Consider the following 21,738-nt stretch of genomic DNA (forward strand, 5'->3'; position numbering starts at 1 on the left):
AGAGAAGTCACCTGCCCTAGCGTCCTGAGCAGACTGGAGTGCCTCCCTGAATTGCCTTTATAACCAAGGGAGAGAAACGAGCATCCCTGGAGGTGACTCATCTCGCCCTGAGCACCCATTTTAGTTTGTCACTTGGCCTGATTCTTGGAGTTTATTATCTATTAAGTAAAATACTTAACCTGAGGTGACTTTGTCAATGTCTACCTTAGACTCCAACTTTAGTATGCTGGTGTTGGTGATGTGTCGAGAGAAGTGGAAAAGTAGCGCCATTATCTGGTAAAACATTCAGTAGCAATGGGGAAAGCGTGCGGGAAAAGAAGAGTGGATGGAGACATGGTGTGTCTTGGGCTGAAATATCATGAAATATCTTCCTGAGAAAGCCAACAGGAAAGAAGCTGGCATGAGAGATAGTAACTGCTGTGAGGGGGCAGATGTTTGAGTCCACCCACTTGCTTCCTTTCCCTTTTTATCTGTAGTTGTAGCTTTCAGCAAACTTTGTTTCCAGAATTTTAGGAGATTTAGATAATGAGTTGGCAATAAACCATATAATTCAGTATTTTCGTGTGGATAGGGTAAGAAATGGAGAAGGTCATGGATGGTGGTGTCATCCAGCTGCCTCCCGCACACCGTTTTGCCACCTCTGCCCAGTGACTCGAGAGGTGAAGTCTGGACGGTTCTGGCCTGGCAGAAACATGGGCAGAGCAGAGCCCACCCCGCGGCCGAGATGAAGACGGGCGTTTCTCAGCCCACCGATGGAACCAGGGGCAGAGCAGGGCCCCTCCAGCCGGGCAGCTGCTAGGCCCCCGAGCCGAACACCTGCACTCCACGCCAGCCCCGCAGGAGCCGCCGCCTTCCCCTCAGCCCCCGCCCGCCCTGCGCTGTGGGGGCGGAGCCGCCGCCGTCTCCGCATCCTTTCGTCCCGCGCGGCGCCCCGTAGGAGGGAGGTTGCGCCCGGCAGCGCGCGCGGGGCAGGGTCTGGGGAGCGCAGCGGCGGTTGCCAGGGTAATGCGCGCGGGAGCTGCCGGCTCTCGTCGGGGTGGGGGCGTCCCCGGTGTTGTCGCCGCCGTCTTCGCCACCCCCGACAGCCGCCTTCTGTGTGGGGCGGCAGGGTAGGGCCGCGCCGGGCCTCCGCTCCGCGGCGCCTGCCGGGGAGGGGCGCGGTGGGCCGCATGGCGGCGGGCGGGGCCCGGCCGGGCGGCGGCTCGGCACGAGCCGTGCGTGAGGAGCAGCGGTGTCGCCTGAGGGAGGGGTGGCGTGACTGACCGGCTGTCGTTCTGCCCAGCTGTTACAGGACAAACCGCCGGCAGGCCTCGGGTATGGCTTTGGACGAGATGGATGGAGCGGGGTCGGAGCCAGAGGAAGGCAAGAATCAGGAGCCGGGTGTCATCACCACGAGAAATATCCTGGAGAGTTTCACAGAGAGTCAGGAGGTCGGGGGGCTCATCGGTAACCTGAAGGGAGTCTTTGGGGATCTGGTGACTCGAGAAATGACCGTGGAAAAATTCATAGGTAAGCGCATGATCCAAAGGGAGCATGTTCTTGTGCTGCTTAAAGGAACTTAACTACCGAAAAAGGAGTAAACCGCTTATTTTGGATTAGTGATAATGATACAACTTTATCAACAGGTAGTTTAGATGTATTTTTTTAGTTATTTTGTTTTCCAGATATGTGTTCCACTATTACATGCTATTTAACTACTGTAAATAAAAACCCAGGTCTTGGATTCAAGAAATCTGAATTCTGACCTGTGTTTAGCCTCCAGTTTCCTATTCAAATGCAGGCAATAACTTAGTTAAAGTTTGTGTGTCTGTCAAATAAAGCTATTTTTTAACTTATTACTTGTTAAAAATGCATATATTTTGAGCTTTAAAGTAGTAATTTCATATTTTTACTTTTATACTTCATTGGAAATATGAAGGACAGCTGACTCCATACAGATCATGTAATTGTTTCTGAGCAGAGACAACTTGCATCTGACTTAGTAGCTGGGCTTTTGTGCCATACAGTGAAAGTTATTCTGCTTCTAGACCTCAGGTGAATATAGAAGTGGTATAATTACATGCATGTGGCAGTGTCTGAGGTAATTAGCCTGTTATAATGCACATCTGTGTATTGGATCCAATATTCTGACCAGATGATTTGCAAAAGTTATTTCAATGTTTCATGTATTTGCAAATCAAGTGGACTAGCATTTTGCGACTACTTTTGCAAAAATAGTGAAATTGTAAAAACTTACAGTAAAAATATTGATCTAATGTCTTTGTTCTTGACAAAAAGAAACTAGATAGGCAAACCATAAGCCAGAAGACCCCAAATTTGGAAATCTGACCCTACTCAGTAGAATTACACTCGATTGACTGAACTGACTGTTCCATCTGAGGAGGTTGATGATGATCGTGTTCAGGAAGAAGTAGCAAGAGCACTCATATTTGTGTTGATTGTTCGTTATCACATGTGAAATGACAGAATTTGATGGGATAGAAAAGCAAGTACTGAAGAATTCTCAGCCTCTGAAAGGCCATCATTTCCTCCAGCCGGTCATCTTGTTATGCCTCTCTGTCTTTCATACCATATATACTGTCTCTGTGTATTTAAATTGTATTTAGGAACTTTCTGCATGCATGTCCGCTCTATCACATAAGTTCTTATGAGAAAAATTGCTTTGCCACCCATTGAAACCTGTGACCTTTGTACTACTTAGGAGCATGTCCTTTGAAGGTAGGAGGATATTGCTCTATGAGAAGTATCGGAAGAGCTTTATCATTGCCCAGTAAATACAGTGTTAATATACTTAAAACTGATAGGCACCGTACATCTTGTTCAACTTTTGGTTATAATATTTAGTGTCATAAGGCATCATTTGATCTTTCTTGGACAAAATGTCCCAAATATGGTTTTAGGCTAAATGTGTGGGATATAACGAAGCTTAGGGAATACCTTTAATCTGTATGCAGATAACACAGTAATGATCAGTTACAGACGATTTTAATGCAGGTCCCCAAAGCATTCACAAAAACATGTGGTGCTCATTTTTTTGTGAACTGTTAGAAACAGAAGTTTGGAAGGTAGTTTAACCTGCAACTATAAGTTTGTAGGAAATTTAGGAAGGTGTTTTTTTTTTTTTAATAATAACATTAGAATAACTTTTTTTTTCCAGTTTTTTTTCTCTTCAGCATTTGAATTTGGGATTTTACTTCAGATTGCCAGACCGTGATCTGGGAAAACAATTTGGCAAGATAAGGAATTTGCTGTGAAGTTCCACTTCTGCTTGAGAGCTGTTGCTTTGAATGTTGATGGAATTTCTTGTATTCGCTAGTTCTGTTATTTGTAAACAGCTTAAGGTATCATTAATTAAAATGGGAAGTTAGTGACGATTAGGACAAGGATACTGTTGGACTGGCTGGTGTCTTGGCAGTGGTTGTGCAGTGTCATCCATTGGTCAGGTACAGCACTGCTGAAGCCTAAGTGTCGATGTGACAAGTGGAGAAAAGGGATAGAGAGCAAAATTGTTTGAGAGAAACAAATGCAGGAAAAGGAGAGATTAAGAAGGTATTTTAGTTTTTTAATTAAAAAGCTATTTTCTGAGCAAATATCTCAAATGACCAGCGCAATACTGGATCAGTTAATGATCTCTTCTGAAATCCAACTTTCATTTCTGTAGCTGCTTTTCGTTGAATCTAGGTTTAAATTGAAATGCTTTTGTTTCTAAAAACTGCATCAAGTTGTTAGTTTTTTCAATATTCAATTTCAATTTTTCCTCAAGTCAGTTTGCAAAAGGAAGATAACATATTACTGACAGCAAGATAAAGTAAGTAACGTGAAAAGTTTTGAGGAGCACTGACAGTAATAGCTACAGTTTGTATTTGTCCAGGTTAAAATGCATCAAGGATTCTTTGTTCTTTGCTGAATAATTTTCTGCATTCTATTTCAAAATAAAAACTAGCTCTGAGAATTGTGAAGAGCACCTTCACTTACCAAGTAGTACTTTGTTGGGTTTTTTTCTGCTATAGTCAGGTAGCTCAAAACAAAGAGATAAGAATTTTGCAATGCCCATACCCTGTTTCGATACAGATCCTGAGTGGTGGAACTATATCTTCAAATATGTACCAGGCATGGGAAGGAAGATAGCCTTGTGGTGAAACCCAGTGTGTCCAGGGAGAATTTCCCCATGGCTGTGTTAGCCTCAGGGTTGGAAAAATGTCATGCTATTACACTTTTTGATGTTGAGTAGGCTCTATGTGTGTGGTTTTTTAAAGACAACCAGTAATTTGACATGGTAACAAATGGAACTGTGTGTAAAAGCAAGTCGGATTCCGTGTATTAATGAAAAAGATGTGAACAGCAAGGCAGAAAGGTGTAAAGCAGCATTCTGGTTGCTGCATGGGCAAGAGTTCAGTGTAAAGCTGTTACACGTGGAGCAGCTACAGTCTATACTGGTTTAATGTTGCCCTCTGTTTGCAGAGTTCCATCAGAAATGGTGTACTGGTAAGCGTGCTTAGGAAAGAAGAGCCACAAAGTGCTCTGCAGTGAAGGACTGCAACAGAGTGATTGCTTGATTCATCTGGCTGTGAGATTTGTCCACAGTAATTTGAGAGACTCCTGGAAGGGAGTTTATGATTCAATGTAGTAAATGATTGCACTACAAAGTGGACAGTCTTTTACAGTTATTTCTCTGTAGTTTTCTTACTTTTTGACCTTGCTTACAGGCACTAGCAGTACTTAGCTGAAGGATACTGAAATCTTAAGCTAAAGCTGTCTACAATCGGGGTGTATCTCACAGTTGATGTCTGCAAGAGCCTTTAAATTGAATAGCTTACTGCAGATACCTTTTCCTTTTCAGGTATAATGGACAAGTACCAGGAGCAACCTCACTTGCTGGATCATCACTTAGGTAGGAATGTCACCTTTAAATATTTTTTGTGTATATATTTGAAAATCTGTTAAACTATAAGGTCCATATTTGCATTACAAGATTGCTGTGGTTGATATTACTTATATGACTACTATCTCCCTCTTCATTATTAGAAGTATGAGAAACTGTAAACTAGCTGCATGTTAAACTGAAAGAGAGTAGATTTAGATGAGATATCAGGAAGAAGTTCTTCCGTGTGAGGGTGGTGAGGCACTGGCACAGGTTGCCCAGAGAAGCTGTGGCTGCCCCTGGCTCCCTGGCAGTGTTCAAGGCTGGGTTGGATGGGGCTTTGGGCAACCTGGGCTAGTGGAGGGTGTCCCTGCCCATGGCAGGGGGTTGGAACTAGATGGGTTTCAAGGTCCCTTCCAACCCAAACCGTTGTGTGATTCTATGTAGTCTCACTTTTTTTTTCTCTCCTTTCATTAGAGTGGATGATGAATTCATTGTTGGATATAGTACGGGACAATGGATCTCCTTCCCCACTAGTTCACCTGGCTTTTAAATTTCTTTACATTATTACAAAGGTAAAACCCTCCAAATGTAACATTATGTAACTGAAATATGTAAGTTTCTGGTATTTTCTTTGTTGTTTAAATAACTTTAAAAAAATCAACATTTTCAAAAACAGTAAAATAAATAATTGCCTGAGTAATGCAATGAAATCTTTTAAACTGTACTGTGAAAGATTAGTTCTCTTTTTTATCATTTTCATGATCACTTATGTTATTTAATGATCTAGAGTAGTAAAAGTGAAGGTCTGAATGCAAAAAAATTAATTGCAGACATTGAGATACTGAGTGATAAAACGAGTCATAATGTTCAAAAGAAGAGTAAAGTATGATGAAGAATTAGATGGAATGTGGAATTTCCATCTGAGCATAAGAAAGCATTTTTTGACTGTGAGGTTTGAACGCTGGAATAGATTGCTCACAGAGGTTGTGGAGTCTCCATCCCTGGAGATACTGAATACCCTACTGGCCATGGTCCTGGACAGCCTGCTGTGGGTGGCCATGCTCTAGCAAGAGAGCTGGACTAGACAATCTCCAGAGGTCCCTTGTTTTACAGTTAAAGAATTATCATCCCATTAATTCTTAGTAAGTTTGTAAAAATGCAAAAAACTCAAGGTATTTAAGACCTTAATTCATATCTTTACTATTCTTAATACATGAGGATCATATAGAAGAAGCTCCTCAAAGGGTCTTTTCTTTTTCCTCAGTACTTGACAATGCCAGATGGCTTACTAAATTTTAAAACTTTCTGTTATAGGTGAGAGGGTACAAACTTTTCCTTCCACTGTTTCCCCATGAAGTAGGTGATCTACAGCCTGTTTTGGATATGCTTGTAGACCAGAATCCAAAAGACTCTGAGGTAAGAACTTGCTGTACTTTTTGTTTAACTTTTATGTCTCCAGCAGAAAAAGCTGATGAACAGTCTAAGAAAAAAATCTGGAAAAAAAAGTATAAAAGCAGTGATACACCCTGTCCGGTGTTAATGAAACATCTGGATTTAGTATGGAAGTCATCTTGTCAGAAGAGAAATGTCTTACTGAAGGAGAGCTCTTGTGTTTTTCCTTCATGGAGTATGTTCTAAGGATTTAGAAGCAATGGTGGTAGATGTGCAAGTAAAATCTTTAACCTCTCACATAAGGGAACAAATTAATTGAAACAACAGTAATAAAAAAGGCAGTGAAAGATACTAAACTTCTAAAAGGAATAACTGAAAAATCCTCTTCCTGCTTTGCATTAACAGTCGTGTTAATTCAGCTTGAAGTCATAAAAGTAAAATCACAGGAAATGGAATATCTAGGTTTTATGTATTTATTCCTATTTCTTAATGTAAAGAGGCTGTTTTTTATACCTTTGGGTTTTGTCAAAGTTGGTATGAGAACTTCTGTTTTGATGAGGAAATGAAGATGATAGTTAATTTTCCTTGTTTAAGTTCATAAAATGTTTTATTCTGCCCCAACCCCCCAATATCTGTCTTCAGATCTGTGGAGGGGTTTTGGTTGGGTTTTTTTTTCCTTTTCTTCTGAAAGAAGGGAGGTGAATATTGGAGAAAATTGCACAATTATGACACGAGGCATGAATCGCTTGGATTTTTGTCTTTTGATAATATATTTGTGGGTGTGGAAAAATAACACAGAATTTCAGATCTTTTTCTACCTGTTTGCAATTTGAAAAACAGTGTGACACCACTTCATTATGTGTCCTTATTTAAAGTTTTATTTGGCTGGGAATGTTCTGGGCAAGAATTCCAATTTGAAAAAATATTTAAGCAGAGAATTTTTAAGCATGGATTGAGATCATAGAATCATAGAATGTCTGGAGTTGGAAGGGACCCATAAAGATCATCGAGTCCAAGTCTAAGATACTGTAGTTCATATTCTTATATTTTTGAATAAAGAGAAATAAGAATTCCAGAAGGCTTATTAAGACAAATGAATTTTAAGAGAGATCATAATCTATTACAAGTAACAAAAATCATGGATATGAAGACAATAATTGTATTCCTGCTTTAAATTAAGATTAATTTTTAATAATCATCAATTCTGACCACTTTGCTGCTGTTGTAGTTGTACAGCTTTAAAGCTCGTAAAAGTTCCTTCTTGTCTGTTTCTCAAAACGCATCTAAAATTGTTTCAATAAACCCATGAGAGCAATACAGAAGAAATTAGGAAGAAGAACATATTTCTCTCGTATTTGTGACTGGAGGCACAAATGGGTTGAAGGAAGGAGAAAACAGGAGAATGGCAGCATGCAGTTTTCGTTTGGGAAGGAAATAAACTTGTGCAGATTTCAGATTCAGAGGGGAGGGTCCATTAATTTTGTTACAGTTTTCCTGTTTGGAATTGCTTGTAGTTCTGTCTCCTTTGGTGTTTCAGAGTATTCAGGTTCAGAGTTTTCTCTTCATCATCTTACTTGGAAAATTTCTTGGAGCTAGTGGATAGTTTGTGCTCCAGGTGCTTTGTTGGAATATGTTCCAGAAAACGGAGTGCATATTTTGCTTTACCATTCTTTTCCAGACTTGGGAAACTCGTTATATGCTTTTATTATGGCTCTCCATGATATGCTTGATTCCTTTTGATCTGGCCCGTTTTGATGGAAATATTTCTGAGGAAGGGCATGCTCGTATACCAACAATGGATCGCATACTTAAAATAGCAAAGGTAACTACAATACATCTTATAATACTTTCAAGCCTGTGATATTTTTCTTAGGTTTAATCTTTCAATAGGGAATAAATTGCTGTCTGTTCAGAATATTATTTAAACCCATATTTTCTGTATCTAATCTGTAAAGAATTTCTCCATAGTTTTGGAATCTTCAGTAGGTTCTTTGCTGCTTTAGTGTCACGTGAAACTGCTACTTGTTTTCCCTGAAGTAATAAACTATCTTATTTTATGACTATCTGATATGAATGCGTGCCTTTGATTATGTTAACAGCTTTTAGCATTTGAAAATACTAGCTAGCTTTTTCTGAAAGCCAAGTTTGATGATCTATAGGAAATTAGCATTCAATCAGGATGAGTAACATTGGAAGCTATGACTGCATGAAGAATTTTCAGCAAATATAATGAAGTTTCACTAGGCGTAAACTGAAGTGGCTAACTTGTCATCCCTTTCACGTAAAAATAAAGAACAAGGCCCTCCCCACAAACACCTGAACAGTTTATGCTTTTGACACTTGCTTACCACTTGAAGGCATGTAGTAGCACAAATACGACTGTAAGTTAAGGTTTCAGTAGAGGTAAACTTGCTTTGAAAGACACTAGAAGAGAGACTTTGTTGTCTGAGGTATGATTTGTTAAATGGGAAAATTAATTTTTTACAATCGTAAGCTCAGTTTGTGATCATAATAATTATGTAATATATGTAATCATAATAATGTTTATAATCACAAGTATAAGTAGTATATTCATGTAAAAAGTTGTTACATAGTTGTTATTAAATCTACATGTATGAATTCTTTTACAGTTAGTTTTCTTTTACCTTTAGTGTTACTTGGTTGTCAGTGATAAGGCTCGAGATGCAGCTGCTGTACTGGTTTCAAAGTAAGTCTCTTTTGTGCTTCTTGCCAGAAAGGAGAAAAGCTAGCTCCCATTTCTCCTGCCATTTTTTAGTCTGACATGCTACTAATGACAGCGTTGGGAAGACTGGAAGTTGCCAACTGTATGTGGGATGTTAAACTTGCTAGAATCAGATCCAATAGTGTGTTTATTATTGGAAATGCTGTTTTCTTCTGCTTACTAGAGGAACAGGTATCTATCACAAGTGATACTGCTAACAGGATACTGTTCAAATTGCGTTCTAGGGACTAGATTGTACTACAGGGTTTCAGAAAGATACATTTACTCAGTTGCTGCTGGTTTTTGCAGTGTGTTGCATGGTAAATAGACAACTGGTATCTAATATTACTGGCTTGATGTTTCCTAGTAGTACTTAAGTTATGTAAAAGGAAATAGTAAAGCTAGAATTTTTTTTCTTGATATGCCTCTTGTCACTTTCGTCATTCTCTCATCTAGAAAACAATACTTCTGGTTTTTTAGATTTATTGTTGTCAAATAATTCATTGAATGAAACAGGTGTAGGATAATGGAACTTTCTAAATCCCATTGTTTTACACAGTTGGTGTTTGGACAGGGAACAATTTGTGGCATTGTTCTGACATTTTTTGCATCACTTCAGTAATACTGATGCTAAGGTTCTTTATAAATATGAAATAATAAACTTCTGTATCTCTTTTTTTTCCTCTCCTACTGCATTAGTGGAGATTGGTTTTGTTTGTGATATATATGAAAATAAATTACAAAGACCATAAACTGTACTAGTACACATGTATCTTTTTTCCAATATATATCACAGTACATATTCCAATATATACTAGCAGAAGAGGACTTTAGTCAGCTCAGTTTGACATTTGTTTTTTTCTTTTTTCTTTCCTTTTAAAGCAAGCAAACCCCCCAGAATCTTTACGCTAGCATATACTCTACCTACACTAGGGGGCTCTGCCAACATAGTTTTGCCAGTGTAACTATAGGAGCAGAGGCTCTGTAGAGTGAACAAGATGAAATGATGATAGTGGATGCAGGTAGCTAGTGTGAACAATAAAATCTTTGTTAACATTTTTCTCTGGATTAAGGGGTACAAAATTTGTGTGATTAATTGTATCCGAATAGTTCTTAAATAGAACGTTTAGTAGAGCAGGTCCTAACTGTCTTTTTGGGAAATAACTGTCCATGTACTTATTTTAAATTTATTCTGAACTTCAGTGACAGGACTCAATGCTTTAGAAATTTGTATTTAGTGAGTATAATGCTACAGTTCTGAATCTGATGTCAAAACAAACATTTTTTTGTTTTAGAACTGACAGTGTCCTACAAAAAACTCATGGAGGAGTTGAGACTAGACTCATAGTTCTCTGGTGACTAGTCCTGTACTTTTCTGATTTACTCTGAAATATTTCAGAGCAAAATTTAAGTGAATGCATGAATCATTTGAATAGTCTTTAATAAATAATCTTGTCTGTTACATACTCATTTCCATGTGACAGAATGTAGGTTTGTTTCCTTATCCTAGTTAGTTTTTGCCATCATTTTGGAAGTGGTAAGTGGAAGTTGCTTTTCTAGGATTTTTATGTATCTGCATTGGAAGTCTGCCATATCACAAGTTGACAGATGCAGAGGATTTAAGGTGAAAGCATGACATGGAGTGAATTATTCCTGAGCATTCATATGTGCCTGAATGTGCCCTTTATCATCTTCAGTTCCTACAAAACCTAGAAAAAAACCCCAAATCAACCAACGTGATAGACTCTTGAAGGTACACCCAGTATTTGGAAGCCTTTTCAAGTAAGAACGTCAGTAATTTAAAAAGATTCTTTCATCACATTATACTAATTGAATTTCCACTTCATTTGCACTCCAGGGTATCTGTAAAAATAAATTACTAGTGGAAGCATATATATATATATATATATAAAAATGTGATTGATTACAGCATTACGTTCAGCAAAACTTTGTGTTCATGGCAGTGCTCAGCCTTGGATTTTGGGGGATTTTATAAGTGCCTTGCATCCTAACACAGGGTATTCTGCAGGCACGTTATTAGCAGTTGTCTTATGTTCTCTTCACCTCCATTTTATTGGCTGTGTTAATTTTTATTAAAAGTATATATTCATAACAACTGAGGTGATAGAATATATTAAGCTGGTTCACCGGCTGCATCAAGGTGTGTAAGACTGTAATAGGAGCAAAATTACTATTTAGTGTACTTATAATTATTTAGTTTATTATGAAAACACCATTTTCAAAATAGCCTAATGATCAAAACACTTCACCAGGAATTAGAAGACCGGGGTCCAAGGCCTTTTGACATGGTGCACTTGAATTCACTGCTTTCACATCCTAAAACAGATCTTTAATGAGCAGGCATAGTTATTCTGAGATGAGATCACTGTTTCATCTTCTTGAAGTTAGACTGTTAGGTAGGCAGGAATAAAAAATCCTAGGATGGACAGAGAGATAAGATACAGGAGTCTAACTGTGTAGCACGCTGAGTAGGAAACTCCTTGGGGAGGAAGGGGAAGTCTGGGTTCTGGTTCCTGCTCTAAGGAGTTTATGAATTTCAAGTGAAGTTTAGAAACATCAGGATCTAAGACTTCATGTTTTCCAAAGTAATTTGCTTTTCACAGGGCAAAGGATCTGGAGTTAGTTTCATGAATTCTCTTTTCTGTCTGCTCAGTGACCTGGTTGCAGTAGGAGGAGATGAGGCTTATCCTTATCATGCTTCTAGTCTGGAGTTTAGGGCACTCCTTTGAGAAATCAAGATCTAAACTCCTTTGGGCTGAGAAAGGGTCTAGGAACCAGTTCATCTACTTTACAGGCTACTTCTGTTACCTGCGCTATTGTGCAAAAGAAAGCTTTATTCTTGCTGCTCTGTTATAAAACAAACCACCCCCCTCACCTAATCCCTCCCCCAAATCCTTGTTGTTCTGTTGCTAAACACAATCTGTACTGACTTTGAAGACAATTCAAGTGATCACATCTGCTCGCCGTTTCCTGTGTGCTTTGTATTTAATACTCCCCGTTAGTTAGCTCTTGGTGCAGTTCCCCATTTAATTTGTAGGTGTATAAAGCAAGCAGATAAAGGCTCTGCATACATCCTTCTTTAAGCACTATGAATTGTACTTTGTGGGCTTTCCCAGGTACCTTGTTTTCTTTGATTGAATTGGGAACAAAGTTCCTTAATTTAGTCTGAATCTCTGCTGGAAGAGGGCTCTAATTTTTAGGTGCTAGGAATACTAAATTAGATAAGTGAAGCAGATGCCCTAACTGTAGCACTGTAACTGGCACTGATGATGACTGAGTATAGGTTTAGGGAAGTAGTTTAACCACAATGAACCTCTTTTGCTGCCTGTAAGATGGGTAAAAATGCATCTCTTGACCCATCCAGTGTGATAAATTACAGGCGTTTGACCTTTTCAAATATCTGAAGAAACAAATACAGCACTGATGATTACTGTCTATGGGCCTGGCTGATAGCAGTGCAGTATGGACCAATTGTTGATTTGCACCAATTTTCAGATTGCAGAATAGCTATTCTTGGTGAGAACAGTGGAGAATCCTTGTTTTGTTTCAGCTTTTCACTAATTCTAATGGAAATAATCTTTATGTGGGACCTTTGAAAAGTTTGTTGCTTTACAATTAAGATGAGAAATCTCTAGAATCCAAGTTTATAGGTTGGTTTGAAGTGAAATTGAAATTCTGGATCAGAGCCTTGCTCAGAAATAGAGGGGCTAAACATATGACGGTTTGGAGTGTTCTCACTCTCGGTCATTTAAGAAAATACCCATTGGAGAATTGTTCTTAGGAACTGCAACCAGTTCGGATAGCAGGAAAAATTATTTTTCGTTGAGAGCCATAAAGTTAGTAACTGCAGTGTTTTGTTGTTTTCTCTGACAGATTTATTGTCCGCCCTGATGTCAGGCAAAAAAGGATGGCCGACTTCCTGGACTGGACTCTTTCAATGTTATCTAAATCCTCCTTCCAGACCATGGAGGGGACTGTTGTTATGAATGGCATGCTTCAGGCCCTGGTAAATACTGATTTTCCTTTAAAAGATAGATAAATGTATTTATGATTATATGATACTGCTATGCTAAACATTTAATAGCAAATGCACAGAGAGATTCCTGTTTATTAAAAAAGGGTAAGATAATACACAGCTATAATTTTGTCCACAGCAGTTTTGAATACCTAACTTCCCATGTATGTGTATTTTCTTTAAATATTCTTATCATCACCAAATGAAAATGAAAATGCCAGTATAGATACTGATGAATAACTCTCAAAAATGCTTTTAAATATCTGATTGCATATTAGCGGTCGTTTGATAATTCAGTTTGGGATTTTGATTAGTTTTTTTTGCTTTAAACAAAACCTTTGAAAGAATTTGAGTAATTGGGACTGTACAAAATGAAGAGGTTAGGCTTCTGATATAGTAGTTGTCCCTCCTAGACTTTTCAGAACTGGTAAGCAAAATGCAGGTGATTCTTGAAAGTTGTATCCACTCTTCTTCAAGTAAAATGTTGTTCTCAATAGTTTTAGTAAGACATACTAAACTTGTTAGTGTCCTTGAGTAGTCTGAAAGAATGCACTGTTTCCTGTGGTTTTGCTTGCTAATCTGAAGAAGTTTTTTGTTTAATGCTCCTTACCTTGTGAAGTAACAATATTTTATGACTCAAAGAGCTCAATTCTTAGTTTGGGTTTTAAAGTTTATATACTATGCATGGGAAAAAATCTGTAATACCTGAACCACTGCTATATGATAGCACTCCTCTAGTACATTCAAAGAATATCTTTTTATAAAAAGCTTTCTTGTAGTTTTACACCCTGAAAAGTGTTGGTGTGCATTTTGAAATACTTGAATAACAGTTCTGGTATCTGTTCCAGTTTTGATGTCCAAATATATTTGGGTGGAATGGAGCAGTTTGTGTGGGTGGAGTTGTTGACCAAAGTCAAGGTAGCACAAGCAAAGTCAGATGACGCGTTCTTGTAGAATCTTTGCACAGGTTTAAGGATTTTCTGGTGTTTGTACGAGTTTCTGTAATTTGCATAAATTTGCAGCTCTTTTTAAGTAATTGCTATGAGGACTTGTATGCAGTATGTTACTAAACATCAAAGCAAAGTTCTGGAACAAGTGTGCGGTGTGTGTTTTTTTTGTTTTGGTTTGGGTTGGTTTTTTTTTCTTCTTCAGCAGCTCTTCCAAATCAGAAGATACAAGAAATGATCTATATTTAGAATAACTTAGGACTTGCTGCTTAAGCAGGAGGAAGCATTATTTGTATGCATTGCAGTATGTTTCAAAAGACAGAATGATGTTTCATCATTTTATTGTCAGATCTGGAAAGGGAGGCTGACTGTTTGCCATTCTAGGTGCATGATGAGACCTGTAGGATGTATAATACATTAGTGTTTTGACATAATTCCTTTGAGTTTGGCTTTGGCTCTATCCACCTGTTCATTAGTGCATACTAAGCGAAACAGGTGAATACTTAACAAGTAGAATCGAAACTAGAATGTGATACAACATACCTGGAAGCAGAAGCCTGTCTTCTTGCATTTATATGATTTCTTCCTCCTCTGTGGATAGGAGTAAGTATTTATCAGGCCAGTTTTATTTGTGTCCTACAGCTCATAACTCCTGTTCCAGTTAGGTAGGTATGAGCAAACAGAATTTTTAAAGCCTTTTCTTGCATTCAGTCTTCAATTTTTAATTTCGGTTACTACAATGTAAGCGTGAATTATATCATTAGGGAATAAAGGTTTTCCAAATGATACATATGCAGGTATGTCTGTACACAGATAAGCTTAAGTAGGAAATATTTATTTCAAGAGTCTAATATTAAGAATTTTGTAACATACTTGTAAAAATAGCATGTTGTTAAACCAAAAATATAAGCTGAAAATAAAAGCAGTGTTTAAAATAAGTAGACCTTTTCTCTTGAACATACAAGATTCTAACAGTCTGTACAGAAACATAAGTAATTGCTAAATGTGTAAAGCAGAACACATCCTTATGAGGGACAACTAAAACTTGTGTTAACAAGCTTCAAAATTTTTTGCCCTTGGATTCCTCCAGCAATTTGTTACTTTGAGTCAAACTGTAGTTGCCTGGGCATTTCTCTCTGAACAAGCAGGAGAAAACAAAGATGATTTTTCAGTTTCCAGTCAGTAAAGCAAGGCAAGTTTTGGGAATGTTCCCAACCAGGGTGGGGATAAAATATCTTTCTCTCTCTCCATCGGATCCGTTTAGTCCTGCCCCTAACAGGGTGGGTTTCAGTTGGATTATGGTACCATGCTGCTTATGGTCTGCATTTAGGAAATGGCTTGTAGTGAGATTGGCATGGCAAAACTGTTTTAAAAAGACATGAAAATCTTGCATTTCAATGAGCTGAAACTGCAAGTTAGGTACGCAATGAGTAGTTCGACGTTGCTGCACTTTGATCTGCCTCTTCGTGGCCTTAAGTCTTGGTGATTAGGTATGCTACTGTTTAATCTAACTCAGCATTATGTGTAGAACAAGTACTACTGTTTCATGATTCTTGTTGAAACACGCAGCCTGCATTACACATTTTAATTCCACTGTGCTTTTTTTCTTTTTTTTCTTTACACCTGTCGTCAGTAATATATCATTTCACAACAGGTGTGCCGTAGCAGGAATCTTTGCTTGCAATATTTCAGATTTGGTTTTTATAACTGCCCTCGTTTGTTGAAACTAACATTGCAGTATTGAGTTAAATTCACTTTTGTGTTTGCATACTTTATATATTTGAAGGATTATAAATGTTGGATTAATAAGAAATTGCTACATTTTTTTTATAACATTTGTTTACTTGAAGGAAACTTCTAACCTGTTTCAAGAATCTGCATTTTAAATTCTCTTGGTCTGGAGGTTTGCTTTTAAACCTGCCATTATATCAAACAGCTTTTTAGTTATTGCTGCAGGGTGTAGCACTCCCAGTTCTTGCGTGACAGAGATGTCATCATGTTGAGGTAGCCTTGGGCATTGAAACTTATTAAACCTTATTTGTTTTATAAGTGATTCAGTATACAAGTGTGAGTAATAATTAAAAAAAAACAGAACGCCCTACGCAGTGATCTGATGAAACTCGAGAGTCTTAAGAACAGGGCATTTCCCTGAGCTGTCTCTAATGCAAAAGTTATTTAGCAATAGTTGCATGCTTATGTAAATTTTGCTCCAGGGAAGAAAGAACTCTCTAACTCTATTCTTTCAGACCCAGAGGCACAAAAATAGAATATTTCCAAATAGAATGTTTCCCAAGTCTCTGTATTTTTGGCATTCTCAAAGAATTAGCGATGCTAGGATTGTCTATTGGCATTATTTTTTGAAAAAGGTGTCGTTGCTTAGTGGTTTGGTTTGATAAAGGTGTACAAAAACCAGTGTTGATATGAGGAGAAGAAAAAAATTCTTTTGTCTATAGATACCAAGGGCACTGACCCCTTTCTGGTAATAGTGTATCTCTTCTCTGAATGGCATGGAGTATGCTAATGTGGCCTTGTCTGATACTTCTGAGCTGCTTTTCCTCCTCATAAGAAGTATTGTGGTTACTTCAAGGTTCAGAAGTTCGATTATCATAAGACTGTTTCTTTTTCCTATTAAAATATGCTGCTGTCTCAAGCTGCTAATTTCTTTTTTCTTCCAAGTATTTCAAATCTGTGGGTTTGGGTAGTCTTAAGATGGAAAGGAACTATTCTGTTAGTTCTCCATGTGTTAGTCTAAACTTTTCAGGCTTTCAACTGCTAAACTAAGATCTTGTGAAAACTGAACTCTGTCACCCATGTAACTGGGCTCTGTATTGAAGTTTGTCAGCTTAAGTACCATGTTGATGATCAATGCCCTGACAAATATGTGTGACCTACAGAAGGACTACTTTTGTAGTTTGTGTTGAAGACATAGTAAGAACAAGGGCTTTAACTAATCTGTTTTACCATTAGCTGCACATATAATGCATTTAATATTCTCTACTTTCAAGTGAACTTATTATCCTGACAGTATGTCCTCCCTCACCTTGTTTACCTCCCCACATCTGGCCTGGAGGCAGGGATGGCTGATAGCTTTCCCTGGACCTGGATGTTGTGTGACTACTAGGGGGTGCTCCAGAGTAATGAAAGATATCATTTTCTTCTCTTCCCATAGAGGCTGAAATTATCCTCCCAATCCTTGACTGGGTTGGTTACAACCAGAGGGTAGATTCAGACTTGTGTCTCCAGCTCGGCAGGAAGATATGCTTGCTACCAAACAGTCAGGCCACCCTTAATGGTGATTTGTATAGCTTGGGGAACATGTCCTGGAGGTGATCCTGTTTGATATATCTCATGAAGGTCGGGCCTAAAGTGGGTTATGCAGACAATTGGAAGGTGTGGTGTGTTTCTTCTGTGATTACTAAGAAACTAGGTTTTGTTTTCCTTGCACCATGCTATTTCAAAGCAAAACCAGACTTGACAGTCATCATCGCTTGCACACCACTGATTTTCTCTAATTTGTAGGTGGCTTAATTATTTATAAGAGAGGGAGTCACATAGTTTTCAACAGTTCAACAGGTTGGGTAAGTTGGTGTATGCTGTATGTCCTCATTAAAGTGAAGAGAGCATGGCGTAACTTTGATTGCCTGGATACTCCAATAGACAGGCTCCTTACTGTCAGTATTGTTAGTTGCTGACACTAAAATGTCTATGCAGGTGGCAAACCAAGCTTATTAATTATTTTGTTTGTATCAGATTTTTTGAAATGGTGTGCCCTGCATGTTTTTCTTCCTTCAAGGCAGGAAGTTTAAGCTGAATACTGTAATGCTGATTTGTTCTTTTTTCTATATATTTTTTTTAATGTTTTCTGTTCATGTGTCTCTTTAGTATAACCCCTGTAGACTCTAGGTTTGCAGGATTCTTCTGAGACAGTAACTTTGCCTTACATGCATGACTGTTTGTAGCACATGCCAGAAGAAAATGCATAGCCTTTTTTTTTTTATTATTATTTCTTCTTCCCCAAGGACCAACATTGGTTAAAGTACTCTTCTATTTTCCCTGGAAAATATATCTAGTATGCTCAGAAGTTTGGGGAATTTGGGCTTGTGAATGCTTTCGCGTGCTTTGACTTATAAAGAAGTAATGAAAACTTCTTTTCTTGACATTTCTACGATCAGAAAAAAACCCCCAGACACTGAATTTCCTGCTGTGTTGAATATCTGAACAGTAGTTCTCAACAGTTTGGTTATTACCTATTTACTTCTATAAAAATTGTGGGGGTTTGGTAAAAATGACTATTAAACTTTTCTGGGATACAGAGAAATACCTGATGTATCACTTGCTGAAACATCAATAATCTGGTAGAAGGTTATGTCTGACCTGCAATGTACGTTAGTTGCGTGCAAACACAGCTTTTTTCCTTTCAGACTTTTGGCACTTTCACCTGTGTTTGTTCCAAAGTCAGCAGGTAACATGTTCTATTGAACAGAAAACATGTAAATATTAAGTCCTATTTTTTTTTTTTTAAGTTTAGTTATTAATTTAAACACAGTAGCTATGATGTTCTTTGGTTAATTTTTACTTCCCCTAAAAACTTGCATCCGTAGAATAAAATCCCTTAATCCATATCTCAATTGATTTAAAGCAGTTGCTATGATGATTTTAACATCTGAAAGTATATTATAAATTCATGCAGTGTTTTGTTTGAGAATAGATGTTCTGTGTTGAAAATCAGTTATGAAAATAGTTTATTTAAGTATGTAATGAAACTGTTGTAGGGATGCAATGGTATGTTTCACTTTCTTGTTCAGAAAATTATAGAAATGTGTGAAATGGAATTTCTCAAGTTCACTGTTCTCAGTTGACTCATAGGGGAGTGAGGCTGGTTATTTACTTTTTTTAAGAAAAATAGTACAGAGATTCTTGTACAATATTTGAAGAGTTTTTTTTCATTTCCTGCTTGCTTGTTGGTTAATTTCTTCCCACATCTTGCTTAGAGGTGATACCTTCTAGTTATGTTTTTTGTGAGGAGTCAGAACTCAATTCACAGGTGGCCTTGAGGATGTGAAAACTCACAGAGAAACTTGTAGAAAGGTGCCAGAATTTAGGAACTACGTAAGACTGGAAGTGTGTAGATGTTCCAAGGATTCTATTGCTCATTTGCAGGAGCTTCTAGTATGCTGAGAAGTGTGAGCGTAGACATCAAACCACACTTGTCCAAGAGCATTCCCAAGGCTATATTGAAAAGCTGTTTCTCTACATTATCACTACTTCAGGAATTATACAGTGTTTTGTTTGAATATTGTGGTGAGTTGACCTTTGCTGGACACCAGGTGCTCACCAAGCCACTCTATCACTCCTCTTCTCAGCAGAAGGGGATGGGAGAAAATAAGATGGAAAAAAACCTTATGGGTGAAGATAAAGGAAAGAAATGCGGCAATATCTCCTAGCATCCACTACAAACTTGCTGACCTTGTGAACAAACCATCTGATAGGGTTTTAATGCACAACACAGGAACAAAGTGATGAAGAATGCTTCTGTATGTTTCAGCAAAGAGGTAGAAAAATTTTATAGGTGCTCTAGATTTGTAGATCTGTTGCATTACTGCTTTCTAAATGTAGGTTTTAAAGGATTCCTTACAATTGCCTAATTACTTGTGAAAGCATTAAAAATCATAAATAATTCAATATATATTATCAAATTCCCTGTGTAACTTGTAGTAGAGCTGATCAGAAGTGCTAATTTAGGATCCTAAAATGCAATTTAGTAACAAAACAAAATAGAATAGGTACATAGCCTAAAGGTGTTTTTATTGCCTTTGTTGCTCTTAACCACACCTGCAGTACGGGAGGCATGTGTGTGTTTGGTATGTGTGAGAAAGTACATATTTTTAAGGTAAGTCTGTTCTTGTTTAACTCCTAGGCATGTTTATTGAGGAAGATTTTTCTTCTGGTGAATGACAAAGCAAGTAAAAATAAGTGACTGAACACAGTAGTTTTGATGCATACTAAGTGAACTGAGGAAGCTTTAAATGTATAACACGTTCTTGTCAGGTGTTAATTGTCCATTTGTCTCACTGTAGTACTGGGGCTTAGTCTTACTGGGATATTTAGTTGTATATATTATTATTTTGGAAGCTCTTTGCTTCTTTAAATCCCTTGGCACAGGAATTAAAGTTTGCCTTGTTGGAGGTATATTTGTAGTGGATTTGCAGTCAGATTTCTGTAGCTGGTTTTGTTTGGTTTAACATGGAGTTCTCAAAAGCTGTTGGAGAAACAGAGTAAAATACTCAGCAGTTTAGCCTGTAGTGCGTCCTGTCTGTCAGTGTGTGGTTACTACTAATAACTAAGCTCGCTCTCATGTGTCCACCTGTCCTGCTTCTTAGCAGTGACCAAAGTGTTGATGGGTTGTCCAAATCATAAGCAAAGCTTGATCAGTTTGGAGACATTCAGGGTCAGGAAGTCCTAACAGGATATAGTGTACCCCTAGTTTTTCTGCCTTTATTCATGGTCTACAAATTCTGCTTCACTTTTTAAAGGTTCAAGGCAACATGAGCTGTATGAGATAATAGGTGCTGTGGTTGCACCTGCATTGAGCTCATGTGATCAAGCACTGAGGTGGATGGTTCAGAGAGCTGAGCTTGCTGAAAACTAGTAGGTTTGTTGGGTTTTTTTCTTTTTTTCATTCTCTATTAAGTGTTTTTTGGCCAACTTGGCTCCCTGAGTTGGCTGCCTGTGTGCCTGTATGGATGGGAGGGGAGGGGTGGGCTGCAGTATTCTTGACCTGCATTGACTTAGAAAGAATAAAATTGCACCCTGAGACTCTTTCTTTTATGCTATTTAAATTGGTAAACACGAGATTATTGCAAGAACATTAAAAAGTATTTTAGAACTACATGTTTGATATATTATGCTTTAGAATCTCTATATTCTCATGTCTGTTTTCCCTATTTTATTTGTAGGCACAGTTATTTAAACATGCCAAAAGAGAAGATTGTTTACCATATGGTAAGTTTGTAATGCCCTGATTTGTGTTTTTAAAGCCATTCCAATAAAAAAAAAGGAAAGAAAGATTAAAATGATAACAAGTGGGGCTGTAAAGAGTGAAATGAACAGGGAAGTTATAGAGCGTGCAAAATGAGGGGAAAAAAGAAGAGATGACAGTGAGGAAGGAGCAGATGCCACTGGGGAATGTTATATTGGAACAGCTCATCAAAGAATTTGGCAGGTGATCACATTGGCCATTGCTATAATATAGGAGCTGAACACAGAACGTATAAACTATAAGATGTGGAAAATATTTTTAAAAATTCATTAGAACATAAACTGGTTTTATACATATTACTGCTGAAAATTTTGCAGAAAATCTTCAAGTTTTAACATAAGCACAGGATTTTGGAAAACCCAGGTTTAAAGAACCTGCCGTGTACAGGACTCAGCTGGAATCATGTAGTGATTCTGTTTAAATGAGAAAAAGCTTTTAGTGAAAAGAAATTATAGTGGATGCAATTAGGGATAGACAGGTACCTGGAAGGAGAGCACAGAAGCTTCGGAACAGTGTAGCTGCAAGTTGGAAATATGTTCCAGCGAATCCTGGAATATGGTCAGAACTGACTGCAGAGTACTAGCTTGGGTTTTTTATTGATAGCAGTAAAGAGAGGTGGGGAAAGACGATGGCTATTTAGAAAACAGTACAAAAGACCTTGTCAGTTTTGTGGAACTTATCAAAGCACCAGAAATGTGGTTTGTGCTATTCGCAAGAATCAAGCAATGATGTAAACTC

The 21,738-nt window shown here is 37.9% G+C and overlaps 1 protein-coding gene across 1 annotated transcript in view; it reads left to right on the forward strand.

The window, feature by feature from the left end:
* Positions 1 to 863: 863 nt before the first annotated feature.
* The window catches only part of TBCD (tubulin folding cofactor D), a 131,241-nt gene continuing 110,366 nt past the window's right edge, over positions 864 to 21,738 (forward strand). Inside the window, exons 1-9 of the mRNA XM_054846521.1 lie at positions 864 to 1,002; positions 1,283 to 1,509; positions 4,841 to 4,891; positions 5,339 to 5,436; positions 6,179 to 6,280; positions 7,935 to 8,078; positions 8,908 to 8,963; positions 12,873 to 13,005; positions 20,918 to 20,963. Of these exons, the coding sequence (XP_054702496.1) occupies positions 1,317 to 1,509; positions 4,841 to 4,891; positions 5,339 to 5,436; positions 6,179 to 6,280; positions 7,935 to 8,078; positions 8,908 to 8,963; positions 12,873 to 13,005; positions 20,918 to 20,963 (823 nt within the window). The 5' untranslated portion in view covers positions 864 to 1,002; positions 1,283 to 1,316. The remainder of the gene's footprint in view (positions 1,003 to 1,282; positions 1,510 to 4,840; positions 4,892 to 5,338; positions 5,437 to 6,178; positions 6,281 to 7,934; positions 8,079 to 8,907; positions 8,964 to 12,872; positions 13,006 to 20,917; positions 20,964 to 21,738) is intronic.

Source organism: Grus americana, chromosome 18, assembly GCF_028858705.1.
Source record: "Grus americana isolate bGruAme1 chromosome 18, bGruAme1.mat, whole genome shotgun sequence".
NCBI lineage: Eukaryota > Metazoa > Chordata > Aves > Gruiformes > Gruidae > Grus > Grus americana.